The sequence below is a fragment of the Protomyctophum bolini genome, assembly GCF_963924005.1.
Source record: "Protomyctophum bolini genome assembly, chromosome: 9".
In the NCBI taxonomy this organism is placed as follows: domain Eukaryota; kingdom Metazoa; phylum Chordata; class Actinopteri; order Myctophiformes; family Myctophidae; genus Protomyctophum; species Protomyctophum bolini.
Genome location: NC_137870.1, coordinates 4,427,819 through 4,453,056, shown reverse-complemented (window position 1 = coordinate 4,453,056; position 25,238 = coordinate 4,427,819). Strand labels below are relative to the sequence as shown.

Below are 25,238 nucleotides of genomic sequence, written 5' to 3'. Positions count from 1 at the left end.
TTTCTGATCTCTCTCTCTGTCTCTCTCTCTCTCTCTCTCTCTCTCTCTCTCTCTCTCTCTCTCCAACTCCAGACGACGTCAGCATGATGAGCATGCCGAGGCAAAAGAGTTCTGGAAAATGGAACGAGACAGATCTGGACGCGTCTTACGAGAGGAAATCTCACCACCACACCTACAACAGTTGAGTTCTCAGAAGCTCCCAACCCCCCCCTCCCCCCCCCTCTGCATCCATCCTGCCCATTGTGCCTTCAGTCACCTTTCACTTCCCAACTTTAACTAGCTCATTGGAATTAGTCCAGGACAAACAGTTCTCCTCAAACTAGCCGGAGGGAACGGTCATGCCTCTGTGACCGGTGACTGTGTGTCCCCAGACACAGCTTGGGTATAATGTCTGCCCCTTGTCGTTACAGAGACAGATTGGCTGAGGCCGTCCCCGGTGCCAAACAGTAACTGGAAGGAGTCCAATCTAGACGGTCCTCCCCCGGGCCCGAGTCCCAAAAAGGTGTGTGTGTGTGTGCGTGTGCGTGTGCGTGTTCTGGTGCATGCTTCTGTTCCCGTTGCATGCTTAGACCTGAGCCCAACAAGACTAGTATGTAAATATGCATAAGGAGAAGCAGCTGCTTCTGTTCTTCATGACTGCTCATCACTTCTTCTCTTATGCATTCGCCAACCACACACATACGTTGTCGTACTTTGTTCTCAACGCGGAGATCCGGGGCACACTTAATAGTAAAAAGAAAAGGAGGAAAACTTTATTGAACCGACATGTTTCAACCTGTCTTCATCAGGGCTGATGAAGACGAAACATGTCCTTTTTAAGTAGTGCAACCACTTCCTTAAGTGACTATGTGTGTGTCTGGGTGGCTGGGTATGAGCAAGAAACAGCATGGTTGTTTTTCACCACCTGTGCGCAACCTAACACACACACACACACGCACATACTAATTTATTCCTTTGTAATTGTTGCGATGTTTTGTCCTGAACGTTGTCCTCCTCCTCCGTCGTCTAGCAGGACACCTTGTCTCGCTCCCAGCAGCAGCAGCATCAGCAGCAGCCGTCCCACCACCACGCGTCTCTGCCCCGCAACGCGCGGATCTCCGTCCCTCCCGACATCATGTCCCCCTCGCCCTCCTCCTCGCCCTACCACCCGTCACAGCCCATCGTCTCCCGCATCTCCATCCCGCCGTCCCCCTCCTCCGTCCAGCCGCCGCGCCAGCGCAAGCCCATCCCTCTCTCCGTCATCATGCGTCTCCAGGTAATTGTTTTTATTTTATTTTATTTTATTTTATTTTATTTTATTTTATTTTATTTTATTTTATTTTATTTTATTTTATTTTATTTTATTTTATTTTATTTTATTTTATTTTATTTTGCATACTGTGTCCAATATTTGATTAATGTCTTCTATTATGTATATTTGTATGTGCCTTTTATTTCATTGTTAATGGTACAAGATACCGGGTGTTGTGGCTCTTTCAGAGCGGGAACTCTGGGGCGAGGAAGAGGTAAAAAGTTTAAAAAAAATGTTGTATGCTATTTTCATTATGTGACTGTAAACTTTGCTCATGCGTCTCCAGAACCCCACCTGGGACCCTTTCGCGTACCACCCTCCTCCGACGAGGGCCATGATGACGATGGGGATGATGGAGGACGTGGTCTGCCCGTATCAGGGTGCCATCATGCCCGTGCCCGTGCCCATGCCCATGCCCGTGCCACGGGAGTTCTTCCACCAGCCCATGCATCCTGCTCCTCCTCCCCCGCAGCCCCTGCACTCGCACGAGATGATGCAGCCGGGGTACTACAGTGAAGGTACAGTACGTTAGCATGATGAATGTCCACACGTGATTGATTGAAACCTTTTATTTATTCTCAAAAGAGCAATTGAGGTTCTCCCTCATTTCCAATGCTGACGAGATTACATACAGTATATATAAAACAATTTAAGACATGCAGGTATAAAACACAAAACAAATCTTCATGTAAGGCATAGAGACATATTATACAGACAGTGAGACAAAACACAAGTTAAAAACAGTTACATATTGAGGTAGGGAGGTTCAAAAGCAGGTTATTAAATTGACCATAAGATATTGGGGTATTCATTTTCTTTTTTAAATATATTTTTTGATCCCACGATTTTGGAACCCATTTTTCACCCCAGTGTCAATCATCTAATGTGATCCTGGGCTCTACACACCCTCCTCCAACCTAGGGAGAGAGACTTAACTCATGCTTCCTTCATGCCTGAGTGTCCAAGTTGCTCCTTTACACCTGACAGGGGGGAGTTTCCCTGGTTGGACGTAGCGCGTGGAAGGAACACGTTATTCCAACCAGTTCCTTTCCCCTCCATCAGGCGCCCCGTCTGGCCAGGGGTATTCATTTTCAATGTGTTGCTGTAAAGTGTTCCATGTGGTCGGGGCGTCGAAGCAAAAAGCTGACTTTCCTAGTTCAGATTGTACGGATGGGACCTCTAGTTTAAGCCATTCACTTGAACGGGTCTGGCGAGTATTTATTTTCCATTTTAACAGCAACGTGATGTACCATGGTAGCTTTCCATCAATGGCTTTAAAGATGAACTGGTGCCAGTGCCTGGTTCTCCTCTCAGAGAGGGAAGACCAACCTACTTTATTATAAAGGGTGCTTTGGTGAGCACCAACAACAACAATGCATCCGGATCTTTGTAAAGCGCCTTGGATAAAGGCGCTATAGAGCCTCGAGAGACCCGTAAAAAAAAAGAAATCCCCGTTCATTTTCCTCAGAGACTATTCAGAAAGTATTTATTTAAAGACGTTTATACGCCGCTGGACAAAGCCAACTCTTGTCGTGACAAATCATGACAACAAACACAATGTTTTTGGGCCAAACAAAAGAATTAGAAAGTTGTTTTTCTTCTTTGTAATTATTTGGTTTGGTCCAAAATAATTGTCTTTGTTGTCATGAATATGATTTGTCACGACTCGAGTCACATGAGGTGTGTGTGTTTATGATTCATTTTTGATAGGAATTGTATCTACACACACACACACATAACCAGTTGGTCGCATCGTGTATCCAGGACCTGAGCATTAAGGCTTGTCTGGTCCTGCTTCCAACATTTCGTTCCGTTTCGTTCATGGATTTAAAGGGACACTTCACCCTTTTTGCAAAAAAATATATGTTAATGACGTTTAGGAGCTTTAGAACACTTTCCTGGGGGTCTTTATGTGTGTAATATGTGGTTTTAGATATTTTATATTGTAGCAGTGAGCCTGTTGTCTCTGATGTCATGGACACTGGGCTCACTTCCTTCCTGGACTACATGTTGTCTCAGTAAGACAGCTCTCCCCCCTTTCCACAAGGAGGAGCAGTGCACCAAATAATTATGGGAATTCTAGTCCAGGAAGGTAGTGAGACCAGTGTCCATGACATCAGAGACAACAGGCTCACTGCTACAATATAAAATATCTAAAACCACATATTACACACATAAATACCCCCAGGAAAGTGATCTAAAGCTTCTAAACGTCATTAACATATATCTTTTTGCAAAAAGGGTGAAGTGTCCCTTTAAACTACTGTGACTGTAGAATAAAATGACGCACTCCCTGCCATTGTTCCCCTGACACTGCAACAGCTGCTACTTTGATTAAACCAGTTCTACCTCAACCGCCAACGAGTGATGGTGTAATGTAAGCCTGGTTTCCAAGCCCATAGACCCCGCCCACTCGACTGAGCGCACTGGCTCTTTGAGGCTTCGTGTTCACACGTAAAGAACAGCTGTTCTGTGCCCTGCCTGTGTTTCATGGCTTTCATGCTGTTGCACCACTCGCTTCAGACTGGTCTGATTTTTATCTCTTGTCTCATATCCCACATACAGTATACTGCTGTTTTTGAAAAATTGTGCCGCAAATCATTGAATATATTTTTGAGAGCAAATGTTTTTAACTCAAATCATTGCTTCTGAGAGTTCCCTGGAACAACATATTTTCAGATGGAGATAGGCCGGTGGCCAATTACATATCATTTTTGTGGTCCTTGACATGAAATATACCATAAGTATATTTCATAAAACGGTCAGGATTTTTTTAAACGTCGACGTCAGGCCTAAAATTAAACCGCTAGACTATAGAGGAAAAGTGGTTAAAATCTGGCTTTTATCCAATGTGTTATGACCTGGCTCTTGGGCCATAACAAAGGAGGAAGACACACGGCTATTTAAAAGTGCACAAACCAATATTTATTTACAATATAACCAACTCAATATGCATCAAACAATACTAACGTACTAAGTGGGGTGTGTTAAGGCTCATTCATAGTCTAGATTTTCAGTGGTGAGGTGACCACCGAACTACAACATGACGTCACGAGCTGCGGTGAAGAGCAAACCACCGCAACCGCCCCAGCCCATCTCTCTGTTTTTACTCACCACCGCTCAACGTTATTTCAGCTCCGGTGGTCACCTCACCACCGGAGCGGTGGTCAGCTCACCACCGAAAATCCAGACTATGAATAGGCCTTTATTCAGTAGATCAGTAGTGTAAGTGAGTGGATGTGTGGTGGGTGTAGTGTGTGGGGTGTTGAATGGTGCAAACGCATGCTGCTGCTCTCATGGAAGGAGAGAGAGAGACTGAGCGTGGCCACACCCAGCCTCTTATAGTGCACCCTGGGAACACTGGCCAGGTGCTCCCAATGCACCTGATCAGCAACTCGGCAGGACCTGTGGGAAGCACCAGACTAGGCCTACCTGTAACAGGACCTGTGGGAAGCACAAGACTAGGCCTACGCCTACCTAACAAACCACACAGGCCCTAGTAGGCCAAACTACAGGGCGCTGTGACAAATGTCTGTTCCTGAACAGAGACGTGTTTTCAGTCTATCTGTCCACAATAAATGATTGGCATCAGCAGCTACTATAGTGTGTGGGCTACGCTTTATTATTTTATCCAATGGCAGGTCATCACAGGACATGTGTTTGATGTTGTCACTCAAACTGTGTCAAGTGTTATAACCTCTCCTCCCTGCTACGCCCAACGGGGAAGGTTCTGAGTCACCATACAGTCACAGAGTTTAATACCTATAACGCTAAAGGGCACCATGCGATTATTATCATTGCTATATTATAGTTTACAACCAACGCAGTCATTTTCAAACTCACGTTGCGAAATTGCTAAATTCACTTGGCTCCGCCGGGCGCTAATGGGCGTTGTGTTTGTAGGTGTAAAAACGAGGTGTGGTCCGACACATTGCTATATCTTTACAATAGCGAGGATAAGTGAGAAAGTCTCTTGACAAAAGTGATTGCACCTTTAGACTAGCCCTAAGGTGATCTTATGTAATGTACACATTATACATGTACACATGAATGTATACACATTATATAATGAGCAGCTGGTTTTACACTCACCTTTTTCTCAATGGGTGGATGACTGTCACTATAAGCCAAAAGTGGTTCATCACATCTTGTGTAACATTGTGATCCATATTCTAGTGTCTTTCATCACTTTTCCACCGGTTGGTTCCCAATGGGAACCGGTTCAGTTCTTTTTGGTTCTTAGTCCATGAGCCAGAGCTCCAAAATCTGACCGTATATAAAACCATAAAAACCATACCTATATTGGATTGTTATCACCGTGAAACTTCCCCAATTGAGTACTTACACGAAGACAATGATTTATTGTATTGCAAATTTTACATTTTTAAATATGCAAATGAGCCATTATGTATAGGAAAATATGCAAAATAATCGAAAATATGAAAAAGCTACTACTGTGGAAGGGTTATCATGTATTAATTTACTTGTATTGATCCTATAAACAATTTAATATAGGTCTAGTTTTTCCCTTTTTTTTTAATCAACCTCAGTCCAAAATGGATATTTTTTAAATCTAATTCCTAGTAGTACAAAGTAAGGTTGAAATCTCTTTTTTGCAAGTAGAAATTAATCCGGGTCTTACAGGGTTAAGGAGGGTATTTATCCAATTCTGACCGGGAACCCGTTTTGGTGTTGGCATCATGTTATGCTTTAGTTATTGCAAAACAGCAGATCTACAAGCTCATAGCGCGCCACCGAGTGGCGCGCTACGAGCTTGTAGGTCTGCTACTTTTGAAAAATCGAAGAACGACTGACATTTTTACAATCTGATCTCAGGTCAGAATGGGTTAATCAGACCAGTGTGTGTCCTAGTGGAAACCTCGTATGAATCTGATCTCAGGTCAGAATGGGTTATATACCGAGATGACTTTTTATAGGGGCCATGCATGTATATATATAACACATCTAACGCCGTTCTACGCTTTGTTGCAGTGCTGAACCCAGGTGACGTGGATGCAGAGATCGAGAGGCTGGACCTCGTCCCGATGCCCTCCGAGTTCATGCCCAGCAGGAGGACGTCATCGTCGTCAGACAGCGCTGGGGTGGGGGGGGAGCAGCGGGGCCCCGTGCATCACCACGAGGCCCCCGCGGCCCCTCCCCCGCGGCCCCTGAGCCCCACGCGGCTGCAGCCCGCCATGGCCCCCGTGGAGGCCCAGGAGAGCCAGGAGGCCGACCTCCCCGACCTGGAGGAGCTGCTCCGCGTGCGCTCGGAGATCCCGCGGGCGCTGAAGAGACGCGGCTCCGTCCAGGGGGGCCCCCAGGGGGGCGGCCCCGGGGGCCACGCCGACCCGGCGCCGCTGAAGAAGGCCTCGCACTACGAGCCCAACCAGTACAAGCACCTCATCAACAAGCTGTTCCGCAGGAAAGGCCGCAGCGGCTCCCACCACCACAGGAACCGGGGGGAGCCGGGCCAGGAGAACCAGGAGGCCAGCAGCAGCTCGTCGGAGGGGGAGGAGAGCCCCGCGCTGCCGCCCCCGGCTCTCCCCCCCGCCGCGGCCCCCCCGCTGCTGACGTCCACGCCCACGGTCCTGCAAGACCACAGGGTAAGGTCAAGGTCAAGGTCAATGCCGGTGCTGAGTGCCGATGTTGTTATAGCGCCGCCTATAGGGCTGTGAACCTTTGGGTGTCCGACGATTCGATTCCGAATTCTTGGGGGTCACGATTCGATTCAAATTCGTCAGTGAAAAAAGGTAGTCGACGGACATTTTCCGTCTTAGTTTCAGTCGACGAAAACAACACTGGTGGTCCTACCGGTACCCCATTAGATTAAAACAACACTGGTGGTCCTACCGTCCTACCCCATTAGATTAAAACAACACTGGTGGTCCTACCGTCCTACCCCATTAGATTAAAACAACACTGGTGGTCCTACCGTCCTACCCCATTAGATTAAAACAACACTGGTGGTCCTACCGTCCTACCCCATTAGATTAAAACAACACTGGTGGTCCTACCGTCCTACCCCATTAGATTAAAACAACACTGGTGGTCCTACCGTCCTACCCCATTAGATTAAAACAACACTGGTGGTCCTACCGTCCTACCCCATTAGATTAAAACAACACTGGTGGTCCTACCGTCCTACCCCATTAGATTAAAACAACACTGGTGGTCCTACCGGTACCCCATTAGATTAAAACAACACTGGTGGTCCTACCGGTACCCCATTAGATTAAAACAACACTGGTGGTCCGACTCCTACCCCATTAGATTAAAACAACACTGGTGGTCCGACTCCTACTCCATTAGATTAAAACAACACTGGTGGTCCTACCCCATTAGATTAGAGGGACTCAAAGTAGAAATTAAACGTGTCGTGTGATTTTGATTGATTGAAATATTTATTAACAGTTTGCAGAATTACAGTACATTTCGAGCACAAACTCAATACAAAGACTGTTAATAACTGTGAGTGGAGGACGACCCAATTAAACATTACACTTGTTTACAACAGGGTCCACCATGTTCAATTGTGTGTTCTCCTCCTCCTCAGGGTTACCATTCCATCCTGCGACGCGCCTCGCGGGAGCACCGAGGCACCGGGCGCCGGGCGCGCCTCAGCCCGCTGGTCCTGCTGCTGGACGGCTCGCTGGTCGGAGAGCTGGACACGGTGAAGAGGGCCGTGCAGGAGGTGTGTGTGTGTGTGTGTGTGCAAAGGCAACTTCCAATTAGCCTAATTAGCCTGGCTTAATAAGCCAGACCGAACCAGCCGAACCAGCCGTCCCCCCCAGGGAGGCTCTCCAATGTTGAAGAGAATATGGCAGACATAGATTGCCACGTAGTGTTATGAAAGACTTTCTAGGGTTTCTAAGTGGGTGGAGGGCTGGCCTTTATACCTTTTAATGTAGCAATGTTTGTTGTAACGCAACGCAATTGCAACACACCACACTGTGTCACACTGAAACACGCCAGTATAACCCAGCTGCAGTAAAAACATCCAATTAACCCATTCTGAACGGGAACCCATTTCGGTGTTAGCATCATGTTATGCTTTAGCTATTGAAAAATAGCAGATCTACAAGCTCATAGCGCGCCACCGAGTGGCTCGCTACAAGCTTGTAGGTCTGCTATTTTTTGAAAAATCGAAGAACGACTGACATTTTTAGAATCTGATCTCAGGTCAGAATGGGTTAATCAGACCCAGTGTGTGTCCAGTGGAAACCTCGTATGAATCTGATCTCAGGTCAGAATGGGTTAAGGAGAAACGCTGGTACACGTGCATCACGTCGCTGTCGGCCTGAAACATGGGTTTTTCCAGAAAACTGTCAGGATTTAGAAGACATTTGTATAGAATCCTCCTCAGGTCGAAGGACAGTTGATTCATGTGTCGTATATATACCGTATAATACATAATATATGCTCAACACAGATGAGCGTCGTATATATACCGTATAATACATAATATATGCTCAACACAGATGAGCGACCCCAGCCAGCCCAACGACGAGGGGATCACCGCTCTCCACAACGCCATCTGCGGCGGACACTACAACGTGGTGGACTTCCTGGTTCGCATCGGAGCCAACGTCAGCACCCCGGACAGCCACGGCTGGTGAGCTGCCTTCTCCTTTCCCCGTCTGTTTATTACGTCAGCACGCCGGACAGCCACGGCTGGTGAGCTGCCTTCTCCTTTCACCGTCTGTTTATTGCACCCCGGACAGCCACGGCTGGTGAGCTGCCTTCTCCTTTCACCGTCTGTTTATTGCGAACCCAGAGCCGTGCAGAGAGCACTGAGGCGGGCAGGGGCTCAAACTCCAGAAAAGGGCACATGTGTGTGGTCTTTTTGTGGTCTTTTTGTGGAGTTCGTCCCATCGTGCCATTTCATGTCATTGGACAGTAAAATAAGCAATATGTTCTCATTAGTCTGAAACTAAAACTGACTGATGGCAGATTAAAAGATAATTCATTATGATAGTGGAATTTATCATTAATGTCAAATGTTCGTCTTGAAGGGCCAATGGCACTTGTTGGCCCCCCACACAAGCCCTTTTTTGCCCCCCACACAAGCCCTTATTTGCCCCCCACACAAGCCCTTATTTGCCCCCCACACAAGCCCTTTTTTGCCCCCCACACAAGCCCTTATTGGCCTCACACACAAGCCCTTATTGAGGGCAGGTGCCCTCTAAATGGAAACCAAATAGAAACTAAGCTATGATGACTAAAACTAAGACTAAATATAGTACTGACAATTTCATCAACAAATAAAAACTAGACTAAAATGCTAGCAAGGAGACTAGTATAAGAGATCCAGTATAAAGTCAGTTTAAAACTACAATAAAAATGTACTGCCAAAGAACAACAACAACACTGGCAGCGTGTCACATCGATTTCCAATGACACCAAAGGTTCTACAGTAGTAAGTACAGTAGTAGCCTTGCCGCGCTTGATGTACAATTTTTAGAGTCTTTGGTATGATGACCCGGCCTGGAGGATCAACGAACCCCGACCTCCCTGCAGTCTCAGGGCGGACACTCTATAACCACAAGGCCACTGCGCTGGTGGATGTACAGTATCACTAAATATTCCTCCTCCTGCTCTCCTCCCATAGGACGCCCCTGCACTGCGCCGCCTCCTGCAACGACCGCATCCTGTGCGAGTTCCTGGTGAGGAACGGCGCCGCGGTCATGGCCATGACGGAGAGCGACGGCGCCACCGCCTCGCAGAAGTGCGACCCCTACGCCGTGGGCTACGAGGAGTGTGTCAGCTTCTTGAGGGGTAAGTGTGACCCCTACGCCGTGGGCTACGAGGAGTGTGTCAGCTTCTTGAGGGGTAAGTGTGACCCCTACGCCGTGGGCTACGAGGAGTGTGTCAGCTTCCTGAGGGGTGAGGAGGAGGAGATCACACGCACACTGTCAGGAACACCTCAGTATTTGGACCCGTATGCAGAAATCCAGGCAACAACGACTTGCACTCAAGCACTTTTATTTGTAACTTAGAAACCCCCCCTGGGCATACATAACATACAGTCCCACTCTTGGGAAACAAGTGTTATATTAGAGCAACCTAACCAATAACACAGAGTCCCTAATATACCTCCATGCTCATTAACCAAAGTCTCTTCAGCTTAGAAGCGCAGGTGGACACAGTCTCACAATCAGCCAGGGGAAGGGAGGCAACAGAGGGCCTAAAGGTAGGGACGGCGGTCCAGGCGTGGTACGTCGTGACAGCACACACACAGAAGCAAGCAAACACTCAGAGAACAGCTACTGTAAGTGACCCCCCAAGGCAGAGTCACGCGTACTTCTGAACTTCATTAAACACACACACACAGAGAACTGTATACATTTGCAGTTGCACAGACCACATTGCATGATTTGATTATGCAAGTCAAAACTGAGAAGTACAGTAGGCCTATAGGCGAGATACGGATATGAATAGGAAAACGGTGAGATCAGGAACACGAGGTTCAGCTGTGACATTCACTGTATAGGCCTATACGCTTGCATGCAGGTTGAAAGCAAAACAAACACATTATCTTAGTGCTTATACACAACTTAACCTGTTGGCTTCCTTCCGTCTCATACGTATAAGACAATGGAGTGAGTATGTGTGCCAGGGATTAGTCTGTTTGTTGTCCCATGCTTGCGTGGCAGTCTCTGCAGATGTACTGCATGTAGCCCGTAGGAATATCACCATACAACAGATTTGGATCATGCAATATGAGCAACATTTCTGGCAAGATTCTGACAGTGTGCGGGACCCTTCTTTGCTTTTTCAAAGATAACCTTTTTAAGTATGCTTTATTGCCCTATATACGCACCTGTCACTATAGCCTTCTGAGGTGTGCGTCGGCCTTTTGCTAATACATATGTTATATTGTGTTATGTGATGCACTGTGACTTTAAGGGAAGACTGGTCGATACAAACCGGATATGACCGGATGTTGTTATACTGGAGTCAGTTGTTGTGTTGGGACTAGCAGCGTGCCGACAATAAAGTTGTGTTGTGAAACTACAGTTGTTTTATTCCAGTAACATTGGTAAAACTGTAGTTTCACAACACAACAACTGACTCCAGTAGGCTATAACAACATCCGGTCATATCCGGTTTGTATCGACCGGTCTTCCCTTAATAAAGTCACAGTGCATCACATAACACATACACTCACTGGAAGTAGTAAGCAGGGAACAACATTAACTTAACAATATACCCCGACATCCAGGCGTGGAGGAGGCGATGGGCGTGGAGAACGGCGGCGTGCTGTACGCCCTGTGGAGCTACCCGGCCCAGGCTCCGGACGAGCTGAGCTTCAAGGAGGGAGACATGGTGACCATCCTCCAGAAGCCCGGGGAGGGCGTGCACTGGTGGTGGGCGTCGCTGTGCGGCCGCGAGGGCTTCGTCCCCAACAACTACTTTGGGGTGAGAAGAGAGACGTCGGGAAGACCTCGTATGAGTGATGTTCAGGTTCAGGTTTATTTGTCATGTGTATGGATACATGGTATAAATACAATGACAATTATTTTGCTCAGAGCACTCTCAGGGCTGTATTTTGCGTGTCTTAAGTACCAGGTCTTATTACCTAACTTGAGTAAACTAAAGACCTGGAGGTGTGATCAATGCCATTTGGCTATTCTGAGTGGCCAAAGAGCCTCCAGGTCTTTAGTTTACTCAAGTTAGGTAATACGACCTGGTACTTAAGACACGCAAAATACAGCCCTCAGTCTTACATACACAGGACATAAACAAACATCTATAGTGCAAGAAAAAGACAAAAAAACTGGAAAAAAAAGAAAGTGACAAAACAGTGCAATACAGTTCAAGGTCAGCTGTTCAGCAGCCTGACTGCCTGGGGGTAGAAACTGTTACTGAGACGGGTGGTACGAGATTTGATGCTCTGGTAGCGTTTTTTGGAAGGGAATAGTTTGAACAGGGTATTTGCGGGATGGCTGGTGTCTTCCGAGATGTTGTGGGCTTTTTTCATACAACGAGTGGTGTAGATGTTATGGAGACTGTGATTTGTGATGATATGATGATTTGATATGGTGTCACTTTCGAGCAGATATGATTTGATATGGTGTCACTTTCGAGCAGATATGATTTGATATGGTGTCACTTTCGAGCAGATATGATTTGATATGGTGTCACTTTCGAGCAGATATGATTTGATATGGTGTCACTTTCCAGCAGATATGATTTGATATAGTGTCACTTTCGAGCAGATATGATTTGATATAGTGTCACTTTCGAGCAGATACCTCCTATCTCCATATTATAACTTTTGTTAAGCATTATGTTATGCTTTAGCTGTTGAAAATCTAAGGTCTACTGTTTTTGAAAAATCGTGAAAATGTGGCACAAAGAGCGAGCGTAGCCACCGAGTGGCGCGCTACGAGCTTGTAGGTCTGCTATTTTTTTTTTAAATCGAAGAACGACTGACATAGAAACATAGCTTTTTCAGAAAACTATCAGGATGTAGAAGACGTTTTTAGAATCTGATCTCAGGTCAAAATGGGTCACACGAAAGCATCAAAGGTAGCAGATCCACAAGCTGGAAACCTTTTGAGCTTGTGGATCGATTACTAGCCTACAGATATTTTTTTTAAATTGGAATCCTGAAAAGTAAAATTTTTTAGACATATGAGGTTTCCACCCGACAGAGACGATAATTATGATCAGAACGTTGAATATTTATTTATATGTTATCGAAAATGTATGGGACATTTCACACTGACGACAACTGAACAGGTACAGGCATGCAAAAAAAATGCACATAAAACATAATTCAAATTCTTTGCCAACTGCAATCAGTGGCTTTGCCCCTTGCCTCATTTAAAAAAAATCCTACCCCCAAACCCCAGCACCCACCACGGTTGACAAAACAAAAGGAGAAAAATATACTAATGATTATAAAAATGAAATACAACATTGTAAATAATAAACACTTTACATTTTAAATTTAAAATAAATAATTTCTTTCTTTCTTTCTTTCTTTACAGCTTTTCCCAAAGGTTCGACCTAAGTCACTCTGCTAAGTGTCCCTTCAAAGAAATCGATGCTGATCACATTTTGCCGCAGAAGACGATCGGACCAGTTCGGGAGGACCAACGTTTAGTTTTTCTCCCTCCCCTCAACACCGCCCAGGGGGTTTTCTCCCTGTTTTAACCCATTCTGACCTGAGATCAGATTCATACGAGGTTTCCACTGGACACACACACACACACACACTGGTCTGATTAACCCATTCTGACCTGAGATCAGATTCTAAAAATGTCAGTCGTTCTTCGATAAAAAAAAAAAATAGCAGACCTACAAGCTCGTAGCGCGCCACTCGGTGGCGCGCTATGAGCTTGTAGATCTGCTATTTTTCAATAGCTAAAGCATAACATGATGCGAACAGCAAAATGGGTTCCCGTTCAGAATGGGTTAATGAAATGGGATACAATTGAAAGTGTCTCTGTATAAACTATGACGAAATGCTGTGCTGGGGGGGGGACCTTAAGAACAGCCATTAGTTTGATTAAATCTGGGAGAGAAGCCATGTTGAAGGAGACACTTCCGTCTGTATTCATTGCGGTTAGCCTGTTTTTGGACACGGTTGCTTTAGGGGAGATTACAAGATTGTTTATTCACGCTATTGGATATTTCTTGCTAGGCAAGTCGGACCGGATCTATAGTGAGATGAAAGGTGTTGTCAGATTGAATCTCTCACTCCTTTGATTTAAAAGATGAATGCAATGAGGAAGTTGGCATTCCTTCACCGCATGACATGTTGGTGAAGATCTGTATGTATGTATGTTACTCGTAAACAATGAAACTAAAAGCCACTTTCTTTTTGTTGTAATTTCTCACAGTGGGAGAATGAGTGTGTTGGAATGCAACCTTTAACTTTTTTCAGAGACAAGAAGTTGTTTATGGACTTCTCTGCAACTAACCTTGGACACCTGCCTAGGGAATAAGGTAGTAAAGCTATTCAATAAAATTGATAAAGCAAAAAAAACTGATTTTGTGCTTGGCTTCCTTCCAATGTGTGGTTTCCACGTCTTTGATTGTTCTTACCACCCTTGACCAGTAGGTGTCAGTGCATAGTAAGATATGGCGTCAACACAAACAATTTGTTCTACATGCCATTTCTAAACATTGTGTTTTTGTTGTTATTATTCAAATGTCTTGTTTAAGAAACGTATGATTTAGTAGAACATATAATTTATATAATTAAAATAAAGCAGACGCGCAATATAATATAATGAAAATATAAATGAAAGATACAAGAAATTGGCCTAGTAATTGCTCATTACGGCCTCTTTTCACATTCCTTATTCTCTAATCAGAGATGGACAGTATTTCAATTAAATGTATTTAAAATTCACATTTAATTACTTTTGAGTCTTGTAGGACTACAGTATTTGCAATTTGAATTGTGTTGGAGGGAAAATAAACATACTTGGTATAGCCTAACAAAATATTTAAAGAAATTGTATTTTGTATTTTTAAAGTACCAGCTGTCTCCCCAGCTCTTTATTAGGCTAGTAAACATAAGATAACCTATTTATCAGCTTCATATTTATATTGTTCCACTTCCAATTTTGTCTGCTCATTTATTTATTTTATTTTATCATTATCCTTTATCAATAGGAGCTCTCACTTCTGATTGGATAACATTTGTATCCCCACCTGAAAATGTATTTCATGTTTTATGATCTACAATACTAATCTGAAATCCACCCATCCCTGTCACGTTTTGGCAGACCCAAATGCAGACGCGACAAGGAGGGCAAAGTCCAGACCAAGGGTGTTTATTTAAACAAAATGATGAGCTATGTAGATTGGCTACTTTTCAGAAAGCTAGCAGGAGCTGGCTATAGCAGGTAGGCTGGCAGGCAAACAGGCAGGCAACTGAGGCAGAAGGAAAAAACCAAAAAACACTGGAACAAAGCAATGGTAGGCCTAGAGCAAAAACACTAGGAATAACTATCACTAGGAAAAACTAGGAAATAACAGCTAGAAGCGTTACCGCACGGAGAACTGTGGGACGATCTGGCAGCGTGCGGCGAGGAAACCAGGGCTTTTATGGAGTGGTGGTGATGTGGTGAGAAGATGGCAGGCAGGTGAGTGAGATTGGATGATCAGAGCCAGGTGTGCCAATCTGGAAAGCCAGGAACCAAGCCTACGCCCACACATGCTCACACACACAGACACACACAGACAGACAGACAGACTAACACAAATAGACACACACTACACAGGACACTGGCAGGGGCCGTGACAATCCCTCCTTTTGGAATCAATACACATGCAAGCCACACCGTTCCCTTGTGAATTCTCAGCCTCACCCTCGTCCCTCCAGGCTATGTCTGCCAGATTGTGGAGTGCAAATAGACACAGTCAGATGCAAGTTGTCTGATGTACGGGATACACTATATGCCAATGCACTGCTTAAGTTAACACCATGCATGCACATATTAATTAATCAACAAAAAAAAGCAGCAAATCTCTTAACCCATTTAGGCCTGACGTCAAAATTAAAAAAATGTCTTTTTAAAATGTATTTTTTTCTGAAAAACCTCGTGCCTCACATAGCCTGCATGATGCAGGCTATGTGAGGCATGAGCCTCTGTATGGATGAGACACTGACACTCATTATTGCAGTATAATAGGCTCAAAACCTACATTATTCTTATTATGGCGAGGCGTTCCTCTTAAAACCAGTGAGGGCAGATAAGTAGCTAGTAGCTACACACACATCAAAAGGCTTGTCTGGAAAAAAAGAAGAAAAAAGAATCATGAACAATGATATATGATTGCAGTAACACACACAATAGTATGCTGCTAATTGTCCACGCTGTAGCAAAAGAAAAAGTATATTTTGTTACTGCTGTAAGTAGAAATATACTTCTCGTCAAATGTATCAAACCCAAATTCGAAACACTGGTGTATTGAATTAAAAAAGAAAATCTGCCAGGAGGCACGGCTGCATGTCCGGGACCGTACGACATGTGATGGTTTGGTTTGCACGTGTGCAATGGGAGGAATCTGGGCTGTAGGCCTACAATAAAGGACTTTCATCATGACATTGCAACCAGAGTGACAGGCTGAATGGAGACTCTTTGGACAGTGAACACGTGGAAAGGTAGTGTGTACCCATCACCACAGTGACAGTGGCTGGCCTGAGATTGGGGTTTAATCACCCTGGCCAGTCAGGTCATAATACCAAAGACTATAAAAATGAGACCCAGTAATGCCTCCCGGGGGGCATACTTAAGTTTAGCCCATTTAGGAAATTAAAAAAAAATCTTCTGAAAGAATATATGTTCAAAGATTTGTGCCGCATTTTCACGATTTTTCCAAAAATAGCAGACCTACAAGCTCGTAGATCTGCTATTTTTCAATAGCTAAAGTATAACATAATGCTTAGTTAAAACACCCAAAAGGGTCATTGGTTAGACATATAAGGTTGGTGAGGGGTGCGTTAAGACGACCGGGTTAATGTCGGTGAGGGGTGGTGGTGTTAAGGGTTGGGTTAAGGTTAGGTTTAGGTGCCATGCAGCAACAAGGGTTGGATTAGAAGCAAGTCTCTGCGACATGGCGTCATGTCCAGCCGGGGTACATCATGGCTGAGGGAAGTTCATGTACACTTTGTACAGTATAAACAATTAAACATCCAAACGCTTCATGCTACAGAAACAGGAGATAAGGCTCCACCCTGTGTCCCTATGGGTCACATGAGGCCTCAGGAACCATCGGTTATTCCCAAGGTGTTGCGTCTCGCCTTCCCTCACATCCACATCCTTGTGCTGTTATACAACTCTGTGCTCGTCAGCAGAGACGTGCTGGCCATTGGGAAATTCAGGACATTATAAATAAATAAATCATATTTAATTTCGTAGATACACAATTATCTTTTAACAAGGTAACAGCCTATATATAATCATGTTGCTTTGTGACATAATAATGTTGTGTTTGTTGTCATGATTTGTCACGACAAGAGTTGGCTTTGTCCGCGGCGTAAACGTCTTTAAATGAATACTTCCTGAAAAGTATATGAGGAAAATGAACAGGGATTTATTTTCCCCATTCTCTCGAGGGGGCGGGACTGCGACGCTCTATTGGCACCAGGTGAGAAACTGGGCTACAAAATTGTGGGATAGTTTTTTTTAAACGATATAAAAATATATATACAATCGTGGGATAGTTTAAATATATACAGTATATTATAAATACAAATCTGGTCCCGGTCTCGACTTTGACACCGAGCCCTCCAACACTCGGACGTCTACTCGACACCAGAACTGCAGGCGGGCCCGGCCCGTGCATATACATAGCACAAGGAAACCCCCGCCCCGCACAGCTGGGGTTTAACATTCGATCGGGTCACCCCTTTTTATTTTCCTCTCTATTAAAGAGATATAATATACAGTAGTATGTTTTTGTCCGAATGAATGGTTTTGGCCTGGGCATCAAATATAGCCTAAATGTTCATTTTTCGTCATAATAATGAATTAATAATAATGAATTGCATTTTTATAGCGCTTTTCCAAGTGCTCAAAGCGCTTTACAACGGTTCATTCATTCATACATTGGGAGGTGAAGCGGCGAACAGTCGACGCCAGCGTCCTCACTTCCCACATTCACACACCAATGGTGGCGAGCTCACACCGACCGACTCATTGGAGGCAATGTAGGGTTCAGTGTCTTGCCCAAGGACACTTCGACATGTGGACTGGAGGAGCCAGGATTCGAACCGCCGACCCAGGGATCATTGGACGACCTGCTCTACCTCCTGAGCCACAGCCGCCCACAATAACAACAGTCCTCCCGGCCGGGCCCTCCAGTTGTCACGTATATAAGCCTATACTTAACCTGCATATTATCCTTCTCCGCTTTCTGTATTATAATCTTTACTTCATTTTGCAGTAGAGGGCCATGGAGACGGCCATGGCGCACACCTCCAGCCCGGCGATGACCAGGACCACTACCGCAGACACCCTCTTGTGGTCTTCAAACACACCGGTGATCCTCCGGAGGCAGCCGGCCACGGCGCTTATGGACGCATTGTGAGCCGTGTCCGAGTCACACACCGCCGCCCCCCGGACGCCGGCCTCCGATGACCCACAACACTGAGAGGGGAAGGTCTCCGCGTTGCCGCTGTGATACGGAGAACCCACGAAGTCCGTGTAGTTGTAGACCCCGCAGCAGCCCAGCTGGTCCATGGTCACGCCCCAGAGCCGCGTGACCTCCGCGCTGGCCCCGTAGTACGTCCTGATGGTCTCCGCCGCCCTGGCGCCCACCTGGTCCGTCAGCTCCTCCGTCAGCGGCCGGAACACGGCGATGGACAGGGCTCCCGTCAGCATGGCCACGAACGCCACCAGCACCGTGCCGAAGAACAGCAGCAGGACCAACTTGCTCAGCTTGCGCGCGGCGCAGCAGCCCAGGAAGGCCACGGCGAGCAGCGCCGCGCCCACGGCCATCATCAGGTAGCTCATGTTGTCCAGGAGCTGCCGGAGCGCGGCCGGCGCGTCCTCCATCCGGCCCAACTGGTCGAGGACGGCCAGGTCCAGGGTCGGGGAGTACCTCAGCCAGAGGCCCAGGAACAGGGGCGTGGCGCCCGCCAGGAAGAGGGTGCTGTTGAAGGCAAACATCGCACACTTGAGGAGGGTTTTGAAACACCCCATCTTTGGCAGCTTTGCTTCACTGGAGTCGAGTTGGCGTTTCCTCTATACTATACGAGTCCTTTGAAATCCCAGTTGATTCCTATGTTTGAATGTGTTTTTGCTCAAAGCTCAAACAGTCCAGTATATACTGTATATACAGTATATGGCTCACAGGTGAGAACGGGCTGAAACCTTTGCTAAATAACCTGACGGCTGATGTCATAGTACATACGTCATAAGATAACTGACATCTGGTCACATGCCATTAAAAAATGCCACATGGAAGCCATGCCGTTATTAAGCCCCGTCATGTTTTCCCCACACATTGTTGCGCGCGCAATTAAGTACTGTGTTATGTCGGTGACACCCTCGGCCAATCAGGGCGCTGCGTGTGTGCGTACGTCGGTGCGTCGCTCGGCCAATCAGAGCGGCAGGGTTGGCAGCTTGCCGCGTATGTCGGCGGTACCTTTGACCCTTTGGATCGCCTCCTTGTGTTGCTCGGCCAATCAGGGATTGGCTGATGACGTCACTATGTGTGTTTAAAAACATGTTTAATAAAAGACGTATGTGGAGGACGTAACCAATTTAAGTTTATAGTGTATATATATTAACTATGTCAGATGTTTGAATAACTTGATTGTAGCTTGATTGCGCAGTAGTTGACGGTGGAGAACCCATATTAGGGGTAACCTAATATGGACCCTGGATACGGTTTCGTCGTATACAGTGTAAGATGGTTTCATTTTACACTCTCAAGAGTAACATTTTTGTTAAACATCTGCATTACTTAATTTACAAGAAGTCTATACGCAATTAGAGAATGTAAAATAATAGTTATTTTGATCAAATTAGCCTGTTATCTCTCCGATGGTATATAGCCTACCACATCTCATCCAACGATAACAAAAATATTCTTTAGTTTTTGATCTGCGAGGCAAATAAATACTGTACAAAACAATCTGACTGTATACTATATTATTAGTAGGCTATAGGTTGAAACATTTCAAAAGCTCAACCTGACATTATACACGTCCACATACATCATTTTCTCAAATAGCTAAAAGCTTGTAATCTACAAGCTCGCAACTTTTAGATCTGCTATTTTCCACTATTCTTTAAATAGAGGGTTACTCGTTATTCTTCTCTGAAGGCCTCCGGTCTTCACGCACTCAAAGATCTGTGTGTGTGTGTGTGTGTGTCAGTGTGTGTGTGTGTGTGTGTGTGTGTGCGTGCGTGCGTGTCCACACGTGCACATGCAGCACGTCAGCAGCGCAGCTGGCCAGAGTAACGTTGTGCTGAATACGTGTTTCTCGCTGAAGCAGAACTCATTTGATGGCTCATTGAAGGCCCATTATGACCAAGACGGTAGCAGAATGGACTGTTATTGACGCGGCGGCGCGGCGGCTGTCAGCCAGCCCGTTTCACTTTGTGGACGAGCAGCATAGCTTTAAGCACCGTCACCTTTCATTTTATATCGTGTCCTCTCTCTCTCTCTCTCTCTCATCTCTCTCTCTGGTTTTTTCTCCTTTCTCTCACATCGTTCTCATTCCCCCACGCACTGTTCATTTCTCCTGACTGCATGCCCCCCCCCGTTACCATTTAACCCATTCTGACCGGGCACCCATTTTGGTGTTGGCATCATGTTATGCTTTAGCTATTGAAAAATAGCAGATCTACAAGCTCATATCGCGCCACCGAGTGGCGCGCTACGAGCTTGTAGGTCTGCTATTTTTGAAAAATTCGAAGAACGACTGACATTTTTAGAATCTGATCTCAGGTCAGAATGGGTTAATCAGACCAGTGTGTGTCCAGTGGAAACCTCATATGAATCTGATCTCAGGTCAGAATGGGTTAAACACTCGCCCACGTTCATTCCTATCCATCCATTTCGTAATACATAATGGATGTGTCATTGCATACACCTTTTGTATTGATGCTGAGACACGAGTGAATGCATTAATGCACACAAACACAGTAGTTTGAAAACAAACTACTATAACTACACACACTCACCTGTACACTACACACCTTAATCCCGCATGCATGCCTTCAGATCGGCCGTTATCGAAGGAGACATCAGATCAGATCCTGACAATATGCCTGTTTGCTGTTCGACACGGCAGTCAGGTATTAGGAGAACAGATATTGGGAGTGCAGGGACAACCTCAGATATTAACATTATATTCCATATTTAGGCTACACAGCAATATCAATAGCTTTTCTATATCTCTAGGCTGTCCTCAGACGAGCCCTCCATCGTCATTTCCAGTCATCCCGGTTCTCCATACATCTGGCCAGCTTGTTGGTACTTTGTGCTCCTGCGTCGTTCTTGAGTACATCCACGTATGTTAGCGTGGGACGTCCTCGTGACCGGTGCCCGTGTGTTGGTTCCCACAGCACTAGTTTGCTGGCTGGCAGCTCTTGGTGTCTTTGGCAGTGTCCTGCTATAGTCTCATTCTCCTGGCTGCTATTTTCTGGCTCACCCTTGGCATTCCATCATACAGAGTTGTGTTTGTAACATGTGTGCTCTTATTGATGTTGAGTACTGCCCGCAACATTCTGGTGTAGCACCCATCGAGAGACTTCTGCAGGGTTGGCTTCAAGGTCCAGCATTCACTGCCATATAGGAGAACGGACTCTATACCGTTGCGTAGAAGAAGCCGAGTTTGGTTTGACAGGGGAGGTTGGAGTTCCATACACTGGCCATGTCGTTTAGGGCCCTCCATGCAAGGGCTTTCCTCACTTTCAGGTCTTGTTCGGTTGAGTTGACCCATGAGCCCAGGTACTTGAAGTCTTGAAGATTGCCATCTGGAGTCAACACCTTGGCCCTTGTGCCTGCGTACATGGTTTCTATTGCCCGGAGTAAGTTGGGAGGGACACCGTATAGGCCTTAAGGATCTTCATCATCGTTCCTCTGTGTATATATAATGACATGGAAATTACTTAACCCATTCTGACCGGGCACCCATTTTGGTGTTGGCATCATGTTATGCTTTAGCTATTGAAAAATAGCAGATCTACAAGCTCATATCGCGCCACCGAGTGGCGCGATACGAGCTTGTAGGTCTGCTATTTTTGAAAAATCGAAGAACGACTGACATTTTTTTAGAATCTGATCTCAGGTCAGAATGGGTTAATCAGACCAGTGTGTGTCCTAGTGGAAACCTCGTATGAATCTGATCTCAGGTCAGAATGGGTTAAAATGGGAAAAGGTGGAAGGTACAGATATAGAAGCTAGTGCTAGTTGAACACTGCATTGTGCAATAGGCTACTGCCCTATTATGTACAAATGTCTAGCATTGACAACCATGTATTGTTTGCATTGTTCTCTCACCTTTTCTATTGTTCAATGTGAAAAAAAAATATATATATATATTTGTTTATACAGAGCTTGGTGAGTTTGCCAGAGTATGGGAAATGTGGCAGATTTAGCTGTTCAAACTAAACGGGAACTGCCCATAGATCCCGAAGTGGTTACCCCCGTTAGTCCGAACATGCATTAAAAGGTTGGCGAACACGTATGCACTGCTCCCGCGCTTGCTTAGCATGTTTAGGTTAGGCCGTTAGGGTGATGACACGGCACCCACTAAACGACCTGTTGTTAACCACTTAAGCACTCATGCATCTATCACCTCCCGGTTTAGACTATACTGCAACAACTCTCTATATATATTTGGGTCAGCCCACACTCCGCCATCTCCCGCCTACAGAGGGTCCAAAATGCTGCTGCCAGACTGATAACTGGAACAAAGAAATGAGATCATATCACCCCAGCATTGGCAAAACTACACTGGTTAACTTGTTAAATCCCTCAAGGGCCTCGCCCCTTAGTCCTATATTTACCAACTAATAACAGCTCCCCGGCCCTGCCACCGGGACACTATACTGTGGTTATCTTCCACTCTCAAACTCGTTGCAGTCCCCCCCTTCAAATCTGAGAACCAAAGGTGATCGGGCTTTCTCTCTAAATGCACCTACACTAGTGGAACGATCTTCCTTTCCACATCAAGGCTATAGCCCCACCCTGGAGATTTTTAAATCCAACTTGAAAACGCAGTCTTGTTTTTAATACAGTGTGTTATATAGTTATTGTTGTTCATTGTTTTTGTTGTTATTTGTTTGCTTGGCCTGTTTTAATATTATTATATATTGTATTACATTACATGTTCTATTGTTGCACTGTGGATGGACTATACGGTCCACCTGTTTTCGGGAAAGCACTTTGGGTCAACTGCTGTTGTTTTGTATAAATGTGCTTGACTTGACTACACTTATTAGTAAACTAATACTTAGTTGACCAGGGGGCCTGTTTCACGAAACTTGGATTAACTAATCCAGGCTTTATAGGCCAAAACCAGGCTTTTTCAATCCTGGTCTTTACAGCCTGCATGGTTTATTCCGTTCCACTAAAAGCCAAGCGAGGCTCAGAATTGGCGGACTTGGCGAGCCGGGATCAGCAAGCCTGGCTGAATAGACTTGTAGCAGGATACAAGTCGTCACCAAATCTCTTTGACGAAAGTAGCACATCTACAAACTTAAACGTGTTACAACATTTCGTACGATTACATATCGTTGCTCATTATCTCCATTCTAATTAACATTTTGTGTTATTTCGTAAAATTAACCTTATATTCTTGATCATATACAGCACAGTGTCACACGAAAGCAATGCATCAAATAGCAGATCTGCAAGCTCAACATGCAGGGTGAAGCAATAGAGGGGTATGCGCGGGACATCATCATGAAACCCGGAAGTAACGCAGGAATGCCTACTAAGTGGCAAAGAACTACTTTCTGGCCTCGACAACCCATACATACAAACAGAAAAGTCCTATATCTGATTGCATTAAACAACATTAAACAATGTTAAACTCACTTTGCCTGTTGCTTTGCCACTCGATGTGCCATTCACTTTAAGCATGCGCTATACCCTATGGTCTATACAATGCGTTTTGTTTTTAGCTTGTAGATCTGCTACTTTTGATTCTTTCGAATTTGAATCCTGAAAAGTTACAGTTTTGGACTTGAGGTTCACACCCTACACACACACACACACACACACACACACACACACACACACACACACACACACACACACACACACACACACACACACACACAAACACACACACACACACACACACACACACACACACAATATCGATGCTAGGGTTGAAGTGGTTAAATAATATGCGTTAGGCTTCTCTTAAGAGAGTCATCTTTTAGTGTCCATGATGGAAAAGACAGTTGTGCTGAGCTGGAGAGGCACAGCTTTGGGAGGAATGAAAAAACACTGAATGCAACAACAAAACAAAAACAAAAAAACGAGAGAGCAAGCGAGGGGAAAATAGCGAGAGGAGAATGGAATAGCTATAAGCTTCAAGCTTTATGGTGGTGATGGCGTACCTGTCAGAGGAATGCTGGGATAATACATAAACTGCTCAAGCGCTGCAAATGTGCTCCGTTATTATAACAGCTGTGCGGCTGCCAGCCCATGCAGCATTCTGGACCATTTATTATTAGGGCTAACTGAGGTGAAGAAGTCTCCACAAGTATAGAAGGAAGAAAGACATAAAGAAAGAAAGAAAGAAGAAAAGAAAGAAAAGAAAGAAAAGAAAGAAAAGAAAGAAAAGAAAGAAAAGAAAGAAATGAAAGAAATGATTATAATAAAAGTAAGATGCATGAAATTATAAAAAACCTATGTTAAAAAGTTTCTCTCACTCTGCCTAGTATACTATGTAAGTGTGAGTGTGAGTGTGAGTGTGTGTGTGTGTGTGTGTGAGTGTGAGTGAGTGAGTGAGTGTGTGTGTGTGTGTGTGTGTGTGTTAGTGTGTGCGTGTGTGAGTGTGACACTGTGTGTGTGTGTGTGTGTGTGTGTGTGTGTGTGTACCAACATCTTAACAGCTAGACTAAAGGGAATTCCCCATACATGTACATATGCCCAGGAGAGATAATAGACTTTTAGCTCAGCAGGAAGAGCCTCTGAGCCTATAGTGTGTTAACGGCTGCAACCTAAACATGTTCAATTATAACCAAGAAGCGTTGTTTAATTTAATCACAATTCCTCGTAGGAAGGAACACAATATTGGTGAGCTCCCTCTATATCTCGCACGCACGCACGCAGATATGACGCTTCCCTCACACTGACAGGCGGTGGACCCCAGGGTCATCTATGTTGTATATGTTTGGCTTTTTAAGTATTGAACGCTCTCTCTCCCATGTTCTGCCTCTGCTGCAGATTCTTCTGTCAACGTCTCTCCTCTGTCATCTTACATCAAAACAAGACGGCAGGAGGAGGG

At 45.2% G+C, this 25,238-nt stretch overlaps 2 protein-coding genes across 5 annotated transcripts in view; one reads left to right on the top strand and one right to left on the bottom strand.

The window, feature by feature from the left end:
• ppp1r13l (protein phosphatase 1, regulatory subunit 13 like) overlaps nt 1-13,683 on the top strand; it is a 29,253-nt gene extending 15,570 nt beyond the window's left edge. The window contains exons 5-14 of one of the 4 annotated variants that reach the window (XM_080773158.1): nt 73-180; nt 411-502; nt 1,013-1,255; nt 1,578-1,809; nt 6,284-6,894; nt 7,845-7,982; nt 8,770-8,903; nt 9,900-10,066; nt 11,514-11,710; nt 13,288-13,683. In XM_080773158.1, the coding sequence (XP_080629284.1) occupies nt 73-180; nt 411-502; nt 1,013-1,255; nt 1,578-1,809; nt 6,284-6,894; nt 7,845-7,982; nt 8,770-8,903; nt 9,900-10,066; nt 11,514-11,710; nt 13,288-13,323 (1,958 nt within the window). In that variant the 3' untranslated portion in view covers nt 13,324-13,683. Of the gene's footprint in view, nt 1-72; nt 181-410; nt 515-1,009; nt 1,256-1,577; nt 1,810-6,283; nt 6,895-7,844; nt 7,983-8,769; nt 8,904-9,899; nt 10,067-11,513; nt 11,711-13,287 lie in introns of all 4 variants that reach the window. The other 3 variants (XM_080773157.1, XM_080773156.1, XM_080773159.1) reach the window with 3 other exon arrangements.
• A 4,503-nt stretch (nt 13,684-18,186) lies between these two features.
• Nucleotides 18,187-18,960, bottom strand: LOC308321278 (tetraspanin-1-like; the record flags this gene model as incomplete). Its single annotated transcript, XM_080772117.1, has 1 exon — nt 18,187-18,960. One exon carries the CDS (start codon nt 18,958-18,960, stop codon nt 18,187-18,189), a length of 774 nt encoding a protein of 257 aa, XP_080628243.1.
• Nucleotides 18,961-25,238: the final 6,278 nt, after the last annotated feature.